At 36.4% G+C, this 11,797-nt stretch overlaps 1 protein-coding gene and 1 long non-coding RNA gene across 2 annotated transcripts in view; both read right to left on the bottom strand.

The window, feature by feature from the left end:
- LOC149796791 (uncharacterized) overlaps positions 1 to 648 on the bottom strand; it is a 1,114-nt gene extending 466 nt beyond the window's left edge. Inside the window, exons 1-2 of the long non-coding RNA XR_016421735.1 lie at positions 359 to 648; positions 1 to 41 (exon numbers count right to left, since the gene is read on the bottom strand). The exon at positions 1 to 41 is cut by the window's left edge and continues 466 nt beyond it. This is a non-coding gene — a long non-coding RNA (uncharacterized LOC149796791). The remainder of the gene's footprint in view (positions 42 to 358) is intronic.
- A 6-nt stretch (positions 649 to 654) lies between these two features.
- Positions 655 to 11,797, bottom strand: part of LOC149796788 (uncharacterized) — a 218,141-nt gene continuing 206,998 nt past the window's right edge. The window contains exons 40-45 of the mRNA XM_089960648.1: positions 7,213 to 7,306; positions 6,449 to 6,542; positions 5,383 to 5,514; positions 2,736 to 2,834; positions 1,741 to 1,884; positions 655 to 811 (exon numbers count right to left, since the gene is read on the bottom strand). Coding sequence (XP_089816774.1) covers positions 655 to 811; positions 1,741 to 1,884; positions 2,736 to 2,834; positions 5,383 to 5,514; positions 6,449 to 6,542; positions 7,213 to 7,306 — 720 coding nt within the window. The remainder of the gene's footprint in view (positions 812 to 1,740; positions 1,885 to 2,735; positions 2,835 to 5,382; positions 5,515 to 6,448; positions 6,543 to 7,212; positions 7,307 to 11,797) is intronic.

Genomic DNA, 11,797 nt, shown 5'->3' with positions numbered 1-11,797 from the left:
TAGTTGTTGCACATTCACCCAAGTGAGCAAGTTTCACGTGGCTGAAAAAATACAAATGTTTGTTATTCAATTTGACCACTGCAAATTTTAAGGAGATTCAACGCACACCGGTTGGACAATTGCCTAAAATGTGAATCATTACATTACATTACATACTGTGAACATTAGTATATGCAACGTACATGATACCATACATACATGCATACATACATGCATCCATCCATCCATCCATACATACATACATGCATGCATGCATGCATACATACATACATACATACATACATACATACGCATCCATACATACATACATACATACATGTTGTCATACGCTGAAAGAGGCTTGACTAAAACTACTTACACGCATTGCATGTCGCACATATTTCCGTGCTTGCCAGTTGATTAAAATGTGAATCATCGTTCAGTGTAAAACTCTCAGAATGATTTTCATCTCCTGTGCTCTTATACTATACATACATACATACACAAACTTACATACATGCATACATACATGCATGCATCCATCCATCCATCCATCCATACATGCATGCATGCATGCGTCCATCCATGCATGCATACATACATACATACTGTGAACATATTTGTATATGCAACGCACATGTTGTCATACGCTGAAAGGGGCTTGACTAAAACTACTTACACGCATTGCATGTCGCACATATTTCCGTATGTCTGTCCGTCTTGACCACACACAGGCTGGTAGATTGCTGTGCAGATGCAGAGAGCGTCCTCGGTCTCCTTGACAGCGGTGGTACTTTCTTTACATTCTCCCTCGTGTGAAAGCTCTGCTCCACTGAAATAGAGACAACCATACATAGTTGTTGCAGGTATGGATAAATTGTAATGATAGAAAGCCAGTTTTGTCTGCGTTTATGTATGTTGTTCTACACAATGTAATTCCTGGATGAACCATATCATTAAACATTTCACAGAAGTGCACCAGGTTACATAAAAGCTAGTGATTGGTCGTAGGTTTGATCCCTTTCGTCATATTGAACGGTGTGATAGGTGCATAATGGTGTCAATTTAAATTTAAACATTTTACCAACAACGTATACGGTTGTCCTCTCTTTTCCAGTCTTTGTTGATAGTAAGGGACATGCTTAGCAAAACTGTAAACAAAGCTTTCCTGGTTTAAGGTAAAAAATATTTTGATGTGTTTACCATTATGATATCAAAGAGAAATAAGAAATTGTTCTTTTTCACACAAGAACCTGATATTATAGTTTTGAGGCAACTTTTAGATTTTTTAAGTGCTGGTATACGTCAAACTTTGCCAAAGTTGACACCCCTATTATTTCAAGAAACGTGGTCTTCGTTTGCACTCGTTCGAAGTATTAATGTGAATTAATGCAGGAATATTACATAAGTAAAGAGCTACACTCCGCCTTTTTGTGCATGTGTTGTCTCTGGTGTGTATTTTGGCTCAAAGTGACAACTAAATGAGGAGAGTTTACGTTGGCTTTTGTTCTTGAATTTACGAATTTCGTCGAATCACCTTCCTTAGTAGTATGTACATGCTGTGACAACACTGGTTAAGGTTTATCCGCTTTGTTGTAGCAGTGAGAAATTAACTGGACAAAGATTTGTAAGCTGTTTTTGGCTAAAGCAATCGCATGTTCTACGCGAGATTTAAGTTTATGCATTTAATATGAGAACCCGTCTAAGGAGAGAATCCATATAATTCGTTAGATGTTTTTAAAAACATGGTATTCAGCTTACCTGCATTTGAGAGCACACTCATTTCCATAGGTGTGACCGTCAGTACCACACACGGGGTTGTATTCCTTTGTACAGATGCAAGCATGCTCAACAGAACTCGTCGTCGTCGTCGTGCACTCTCCTTCATGAGCCATCTCAACTCCACTGAAAATGGTCATTATTTTGTGTGAGAAAGTATGTAAAATTCTACTAGAGTGGAACTGTTTTTGTTAGGCAGCAATGGGGCTGAATACGTTTTGCTTTCCGATGGGCTATAAAGCAGAACATGTATACCGAATGTTTGCTTGAGAGATGAGTCGTTTGATGTTTGGTGACGGTGAAAGAACGTTCGATTTAGTCTATATTCAAATTATTCAAGGAAAACATTGAATGAAAACAAACCTGACTTCATTCCAAGAAGAGCTTTATAGAATGCGACCAAATTTCATTCGAAGCATCATGGGATAAAGTGCTTGCAAATTTGTACAGAAAACATTATGCAAATCCACCACCAATGACAGATATTTCGAAACCACTCAACAGAAATAACCAAACATATCCTGGTATAAAGAACTTTAAGATTTTGCAAATTATAAAAATGTTACATTTGTACAGATGATATTGCTTTGATATCAAATAGGGTTGCTGTTACTAGAAATAGAAAAGAGGCAACGCAAAGGACACTCCTCATAATTAGACCATATGTGGAAAAAAGAACTATGGTACAAAGGGTTTACAAATATTTACAAATGATGCCGATCACGTGTTGAATGGAGCCGTCATTATTAAAAATATCAAAAGATTGAAACAACTTTGCCGCAGAAAGATGCTCAACAGAATTACGACCAACCTTAGCAGAAAGCATCCTCGTATCAAATTCATCAATATTGGGTACAGAATGATATTATAATCAAATAACAGAAAACTATGAAAATGTTTAACTTTGCAACAATTGTTTGCATAATATATGCTACATACAACATTGAAGGAAATTTGACAGAACGCATTCTACTCGCACGGAAATATTGGCCGTTTGGTGTTTCTTTTGTCTATTAGTCAGAAGCCATCCACGCCACGACCCTTGTTTCTTCTTTGTGCCTTTGTTGTTTGTTCTCCTTTTTCAAATTTACCAAAATATTGTCAGAAGAAATTGGTTTCGTCTACATCATACCGATAACACTATCATTTCGCATTATGAGTGTACAGACGGCTGAACTAATTATACCAGTTGTTACAGTAAATATTATATACACAAGATTGTATCGCCCATCTTTACAAAGAGCTAGCTCGCATTGACACACATAACCGACGTCTAATTGGAAACTTTACTTTGGAATGGAGCAATCAGGTTGGATAACGTTTACGTTTGACTTAAAACTTAAGAATCAAATGTCATAATTCTCCAATCAGATGCAATAATTACGATCTTGAAATTGTCCAGCCACTATTAGTTTTTTAAAGATGAATAAGTCCGAAATTAGTACTGAAAAGATTCGTACCCGCCCCCCCCCCGTCTGTTTCTAGTATATTAATTCTTTATATCACCATGTTCCATGTAAACATGTATTAAAAATTTCAAAATGCAATTTGCATGCTATTAAAAAAGACTTCATGTCATTAAATCACAACTGAACTCGATAACTGATATTAAAGATTTTCTTCAGGTCAATAAAAGCGTTTATTTATTATTGACAAAGTAACATTTACTATACAAAATGAGTTTAAAATCAATAAAATCATTTCACACAGTAAATAATATTATATATATATGTGATGTGATTTGGAATTTTAACGTAGCTTTAACAATATTTCAGTCATATCATTACGATATCTGCAAGGTGGCAGATTCTAGCGATGTCTAGCACTGGGTCATCATGCCGCAGACATGTAGCATGATGTCCCACCCCGTCATATTATCCTGACACCAGACCGACCAATCCTAACACTAACCTCTTAATGGTGAGTTCCAAGTGAGGCAGCTGTAAGTACCATTTTTGTAAGTCTTTGGTATGACTCGGCCGGGGATCGAACCCACGACCTCTCGCATCCGAGGCGGACGCTCTAACCACTAGGCCACCGGATCTCTCTCTCTCTCTCTCTCTCTCTCTCTCTCTCTCTATCTATATATATATATATATATATATATATATATATATATATATATACACACACGTGGCTACTACTGCAGACACCTCTTCAAAGGTGAATTTGTTTACGTTCACTTAATAGCATGAACAAGTATATCTTAATTCTTAGAATTCACTCATTACAATAAGAATACATTTTACCTTTTAAAATTCAGTCATAACCATAGCATTACACTTTAATTTTTAGTTCAATGATTACAATATGAGTATATTTCAATTCTTAAATTCTGTCATTACACAAAGAGCCATAAACTCAATTACCTTCAAACTGAGCCATTTTTAAGCATTGCAAATTACCGTATACTGTATTGTCTATTTCTGCTTAATTGCTCCTGGTTAAATCCAGCAGAGGCCATTGATAGTACATTGTGTAATATTTTTACACATTGGTGTGTAATTAACATAAAATAAGAGCCTCCAAATGATTCACGGAACTAGGTAACACGTGTGTTTTCCTTGGATACGGACTAAAAGAAAAATCATGTATTTATCTGATTCTGTCTTTCATGTCCATCCTTCCGCAAACTGGCATGTAGATCATGGTACATGCGCAGCCACCGACTGACCTTTAGACCTTGCACTTGCCCTCGTAAACCATTAAGACACCTCTAGGGAACGAAATGTTTGTACCGATGAAAATCCATCTTCGTTAGCCAAGATTCCGATATGTTAATCTATCTACGCCTTTGAGGATCTAGCAGACATATCAGTGTTTCCAGTCGGTGAATTTCATTGAATGCGGCGGCAAGTCACCTCATCCAGTAAAATCAAATTGTTCTAAGTTTAACACTGTTCCTACACGATCGAGACAAGGGGAGCACATAAATGGAATGCACTTGTGCCAAAGCAATTTTCCACTGCCGAGCTGTGTTTACACAAATATATCCTTTCCCTCAACTACGCTTGTAAAAAGCTGCTCTTGTATTTTCAATGTGAAACTTATAAAGTATCCTTTTGACGTCAATTGCCTACACCATTTTCGGCCGATGTACAATACAACGCTGTTACACCCTGTTGGTTAGTTGGCATTACAGGATAGCGAAGATAATGAAAACTGGTTGTTAGTCTACTTCGACATATTATTAAAATGATGTAGACTTTTCAGTTTCATATGAACATATTATTAAAAAGTAAGAGTGAAAAGAAAGAAAACAAATTTAGAGCTGCAGTCAGTCTGAAGTCAATAAGCTCAACCTAACTGATGTTTTCGCCGTTTTACATTTATGTTCTGTTTCGGATAAGCAAAATACACTTATGATATTATTGGAACCCACGCTATTTTACAGATAGCTGTCATTATTGTGGTTTAAAACCTGGCGACCACATACATACAGCTTTCTCCCACTGTCCAGTGTTCACTGAGCTTTCACCGATTCCAACATTAATTATGACTTGGCTACATAATTATTGTCTTGTCATATTGTCAATTGTTCTATTGTCACTTGCCTCACTGAATCATATGCACATTCACAAACACTCAACTCGTACACACATCGATGACATCCTGATTGCTTACCTGCATTTCATTATACACTCATTTGCGTAGGTAACATGGTTTGTTCCGCAGACGGGATCGTAAATACGAGGGCACGGGCAATCGCGCTCTTTCGGCGTGTCACAGGGTCCAGTGTGATCCAATTTAACTCCACTGTAAAATGAAGAGAAAATGTATTTCTAACATATTTCCACTCCTATAGGATAGGTCGACAATCAATATTTTGTATGAAGAAATCATCGCAACTCATAATGACGTTGACGCTTTTATGACTACATAAAGCATGTTGTAAAGTACAGCTACTCAATGTATCGTTTAGACGATTTTTGCACGCACGTCTAAGATCTCTTGGTAACATGATTTTATATAACATTTAGGTAGTACAGTGCTAATGGTAATAATGCCAGCTTTACCATAACAAATAACAGATTATTATGCGATACAGAAATTACTATGAACATTCTTAGATCTGGTGTATATATGTGTGCATGCATGTATGCAAATGATTCCAACGCACGTCAGCAAAACCTGGTTATAAAGGGTGTTTCAGTAAATACCGTGCATGGCTATAGATATTGTGCATTAATATATATTACCTCGAGTTACTGTTTACAGAAAATATATTGCATACGTTAGTATTTGGAATCGAATAAAATCAAAGATCGATTATTTATTTATCATGACCAATCAATTATTGATTTTCATCGATTCGTTATATTATCGAAATGTCTTCATGTCACTGTCATGTTTTATTAACTGGTGGTAGGTAAGTTCTGAAACTGATTACTGGCAGATTTTGTCACCTGCCATATTCTTGGCACATGCTTGTACTAAGCAACAAAAAGACTTGTTATTCGCTTATTCTCAGTTTCCTGGAAGATTTCCAAAAGAGTCAACAGTTGTTTTCTTTCGCTAAAAATGTACGGTATGTATCTGTTATTGTTTATGGAAAATTATTGGAACTCAATTAGGAGAAAAGTTTTCCAAATCACATTAAACATGACAGATTTTCTCACATAATTTAGACATAAACAAAGTTAAGTATAGACCATTAATGACACGCTTTAGGGTTATATATTGACATTACTTGCACTCCATTTCACACTGGTTGCCATACGTCTCCCCGTCCAGCCCGCATACCGGCATGTACTCCATGGTGCACAAACAAAGCGGATTTCCGGCTGGAAAGGAAATACGTGCTGAGTTAAAATGTGTGATTTCTGTAATATACTTACATGCTTAGCCGTAACAAATACCAACATAACAGCAATCAATACCTTCGAAATGAAGAATGTATATTATCACAAACATTTCGGTATCTCTGCCTACTAAAGTACTTTAAGATTATGTTTCTAAAATCCAGGATAAATTTAAGTCGGTTATCGTCTTCCATTATTCTTCTTCTTATAATATAGGAATGTAAAATGAAACCAATCTTGAACACGGCTATTATGGGCCAATAGCAAATATGCTAAAACACAAATTTCAAAATGCCATTCAGGAATTTAAATCTTGAAAAATTAAAGTTTATTTTGCGATTTCGTTGCACAAAATAGAGGATTCTCCTCATGCGCCTTTTTAGGCCTGTTTGTTATGAACTTTATGAGGCTCTTGAACGGTTACAACTTTGTCCTATGTTTCTCGCAAATTATGGAAGCTATATAAATTGTTTCATAAATTTCACATAAAGTAATCATTCATTTAAAGTTTATTACGTAAAGTTTCAAGTAAAAAAATAACACCATTTTGTCATTTCAAGTTCGTTGTGTAAAGCTTACAAAATGAGCACAATTTGTCCTTTCAGATATTTTGAGAGAGAGAGAGAGAGAGAGAGAGAGATGGCGTTCTCACCTGCAATGGTCACAAGGCCTATAAGGGTTAAAATGAAGACAGCTTGCATGGTGTCGGCTTTCTTTTTCGAGATGATTATGTGAGTACTCAGCTTCTACCAGTTTTGTAACGGATCAGTGTCCAACAACTCCTTTTTATACCCTTGATTGACACGTAATGTACATCGTCTTTAGTGCAAACATATCCACAAGAACAATGACGCTTTACCATATTCACCTCTCTATGAGAGCTCTAAATTTCCTTTATATGTGGAGGACAGTTCTGGCCATCAGTGTTCACGATGTGTCAGTCCAATGTTTCATACTACCTTGCTTTTAGAACCTTTCAGACATGGACGATGTATATAATATACTCAGCTGATCTGATACGAAAACATTTTGGACTCATTTCAATTAGGGTCTGTTTTGGCTACTTGAGAGGTGATAGGATCGGATATATACGGCAGAGGTATTATGGTATCGTGATGATACGGGAAGTTTGTTGTTGGCTCATTGGGTAATTACAAATCATTTTACATTTGACAGAAACTCCGTCACTGTACCACCCCGTTTCAAGAATTTTTCAAGTACTTCTCATGAAATAATTAACATCACCAGTAAGAGCAAAGGCTGTTAGAGTGTACTCTATATCATGTGTCCAAGCTATATGACAGTTCAGATATAACTGGTCAACTACCTGACAAAGTGTCATTTGGAGTAAACAAATCCAAAGCTCGAGAAAAACCAATAAATGTTAAAATAGTATTTATTTCCCTGTTAACCAACTTGTACTGACTTTTCAAATATGTACTACTACCAAACAGCCAATGTTTCATCGGGGAAAGAAAAATAACTTTTTCTATAAAAACTATTACTAATGCGAATATTTACTTAAAATATTGTTTTAAGAGAAGTTTCAAATACACGCAGGTCCATTCTTATGCAAAAATAATATAAATAGTTTATGCACTCGGTGAGTCAACACGAAGGTAAGGTACCTACGAAAGTGCAAAACGAATCAGGTCTTGTCGGTCACATCCCCATAAATTACAATATCAATATTTTTCAATGCAAAATGGACGTTCCAAGTCCCGTTGATAGTTTTTAAGTCATCTGCTATTTATGAATGTCTCTATGCGTATGTCATCAGTTTGAGTATTGTACTGACTGAGGATACCGATAAATATGCATTATTGGTACCCACGACGTAATTTGACAACTTGATTGATAGTTAAATACGTATGAATTTATGCTGTTTACATCCCCATAGATTATTTGTTAACCTATACTGCCATTGCCAGGCCCGACCCTAGAATGTGTGGGGCCCAAGGCAGCAAGCGATAAACGCGGGGCCCCAAGCATAAAAATTACATTGCCTGAAAGATTCGGGCCCAAGGCGATTGCCTCGTTCGCCTTGCCCTAGGACCGGGCCTGAACATTGCCCACTATACGCATAAATTTGTTTTCATACTCTAAGGAATGTCCTTTAGACTAATTTACTACTGTCACGAAATTGTGTAGGAGTTACATCAATATGTATATGTTGTCAAAAATGTACTCGGGTTTCGTTGCCGCGTACAGCGTCACCCGAGGGTGGTATATTTTTTCGGCTCTAGTTATTTGGAAATCCTGAGCGAAACTCAGACCATGCTGCACGAGCAAATTGCCTGCAGCGAGAAACCAAAGTACCTAGCTGCGCATCTGTCACAGCTAGTGTACATATAGAGCAAATTCTCTATAACCAGATCACATTACTCAGTCCTGTCAGGAAGCTTACCCCTTTACGGAAGCAAATCTCCAGCTGTAGAGGTAATGAAATTCTTTATTACTATTCGTTTATATGACACAATTGTTTTCATACTTTAGATGTTTTAGAACCTTAATTAATGTTTCAAAAAGACTTATATCTGCAAACATATTCATTGAATGCAGTAGCTAACGAGCAGGAAACATATATTTATTCTAAATTCTAGAGAGTCAATACCTAAGTTATACAACGCCATATTAAAAATACTTTAGTCTGGTTCGAGTTAGCTATTTGTTGCAACTGAACAGATCAATTGATATTTAATTATACGCTGCATGCATTGAACGATTAATGTAATGGGTAACGAATTCATGTGCTCGCATGCGCAACATATATCAATGCAGAAGTACTTAACCGTGTCATATGTACTACACGGTTTAGTTATTTTAGCTGCATTATACCTGCCTTATACATGCCGCCATGCCTTATGCCATGCCTTGTGTATGGTTTGATGTGGAGTCACCAGCTGTAGAGCTGCTTTATACATGCCTGCCATGCTTTGTACATCGTTTGATGTGGAGTCACAGAACTCTCTGGCGTTTCGTGTGACGTATATGCTGTGTTATGGTGACGTTGGATCGGAAGAGTGGACTGGTTTTCTCGATGCGAGGGACCAGGGCTTCGCGACCATCGGGTCTGTGATGTGAAGGCTGTCGAGGGATCCTTCAAGAAACTGAGAGGAGCAGACCGTGCGTGGGTGTTTCTCTGGCCATAGACTCTAGAACGCGTGGAACCGGAACATCTTGGACGTAAAATGGGCGCCACAATGGTTATAGTGTTCAATGTTATTTCCACAATTGCATTTCATAATTTCATTCATTCCTATTGTTATATCATTATATGAACGATCGATATGTTCGTAATTTCATTCATTCCTATTGCTATATCGTTATGTGAACGATCGATAGGTTCATAATTACACGTATTTCAATATCCGTTTACGATCGATAGGTTCATAATATCATTCATTCCTATTGCTATACCGTTATGTGAACGATCGATAGGTTCGTAATTTACACTGCTTTTCAATATCGTTTTATGAACGATACGTTCAGATTTACATTCTTTTCAAAATCGTTATTTAACGAAACATTCGAGACTCTTTATATTGGGGTGTAGGTCACTTTTATTTTGTTGATCGGTGATAGGAATTCACGTTTGTTTTAAAATTCCATTTGTTAAATTCATGTTGAGTTTTGAGTTAATCGTTGATAGTTCCATGTTAGGAACTTTATAATTTTCCTTATCTTTTTGTTTATAATGGTGTCAGATTTGTTAATATTTAAATTGCGTTTATAAACAAACATCTTGTAAACGCAGTTGCTTTTGGTGTCTTCCCTAATCTAGTCCCAACCCGGCTTCATCCTCTGACAACTACTACTACCGATATTTCTATATAAAACAGTTTGTGTATTCTCATTTAGCTACTTTAATAATATCAGTACAAATTATATCATGAAAGATCTATGAAATTCGACTTCGTGTTACTTTCAAAAATCACCGTGTTAAGAGAATTAGGCCTCAGTACTCAAGAAATAGACAGGTATGTAGCTAGCTAACTCGTACAGGTCTTTATCCACAAAATGCAGCTTTAACTCATCATTTTTTGCTGGCAGGGGGTAATAAACATATAAAACCGAAATGCGAAACAAATATGTTCAGATCTATTTTTAAAAAATGAATTATTACAAGCGATAAAGAAGAAATTAAAAAATGGCAGCCTTTATAGACTAAGATTATGTGAAAAACCCTTTGCTACGTTCTTAGGTTAAGTGCTTTTTCCGTCACGAAAACGTCAAAGCAGTCGCGCGTGAATTATTATCATTGACATTTTAAACACTAAGTCTTTAACGCTATCGTCGTGTTTTACACATGACTGCATACAATTATTTGCATACAATATTCTTTTCAATACATACTTTGCAAGTTTCTTTTCTTCATTTAATAAAATAAGTCCCTGACCTCATTTATCGGACGATATCTGAATCATTGACACTTTGTATCGACACTTCCGATGCAACATATTAATAGAGGAAATAATATGAGAGCTCTCCTAAAATTATTCACTTATCCTCGATAACCTTTACTAGGCCCAATTTTCAACCTTCCGATGACGCTCCTAAGCACGTCATAAAATCAAACTGCATTATTCAGTAGCAATACAAATCTAGCATATTGGTGTGGGACACATTTCGAGTTGATTTAGGTGCTATTCGTCTTTTTCCGTCTCAACCATAAGCAAATCATAATTAACTTTCAATTTTCATCTTTATTATTTTCTTCCCTGCAGCGCCATCATCGTATTTATTAATTAACGGCATCGTTGTCGATACTATCCCCATTCAGGTCATCTCTCTATTTCTTGGGTCGCTTTTGTTGCATAAGACAGCTCGAGCTGCTTTTGTTTCTTGAAATAAAAGATTACTTCATTGTTGGACTCTTTATCAATTTTACGAATAGGTTTCTGAAAATAGCAGAACGGCGTAAAGGCAAGTATGATGTAAATATATTCATGTGCCCGACAAGATTGGAGTTTTTCACACGTTGGTGCAATGCAAACTTATTTCATAATAGGATCGCAGTGATGAATATAGAATCTACACGATTGTCCATCATGCGACATACTGACACATCCCTTTCATTCTTCTGCGTTGGATGGCGCTAATTTTTCTCAAATTCAGTTATTGTCAAAACTATTGCGTATATTAGAATACTGAATGAGAATTTCCTGAAACTCCTAGTAATATAATTTCAAATACGCGCAGAAGAAAGTAGACTCACAACGGAATACACTTTCATC

Source organism: Sinohyriopsis cumingii, chromosome 6, assembly GCF_028554795.1.
Source record: "Sinohyriopsis cumingii isolate HCF-2022 chromosome 6, ASM2855479v2, whole genome shotgun sequence".
In the NCBI taxonomy this organism is placed as follows: domain Eukaryota; kingdom Metazoa; phylum Mollusca; class Bivalvia; order Unionida; family Unionidae; genus Sinohyriopsis; species Sinohyriopsis cumingii.
Note: the sequence above shows the minus strand (reverse complement) of the source record. Positions and strands in the feature narration are given on the sequence as shown.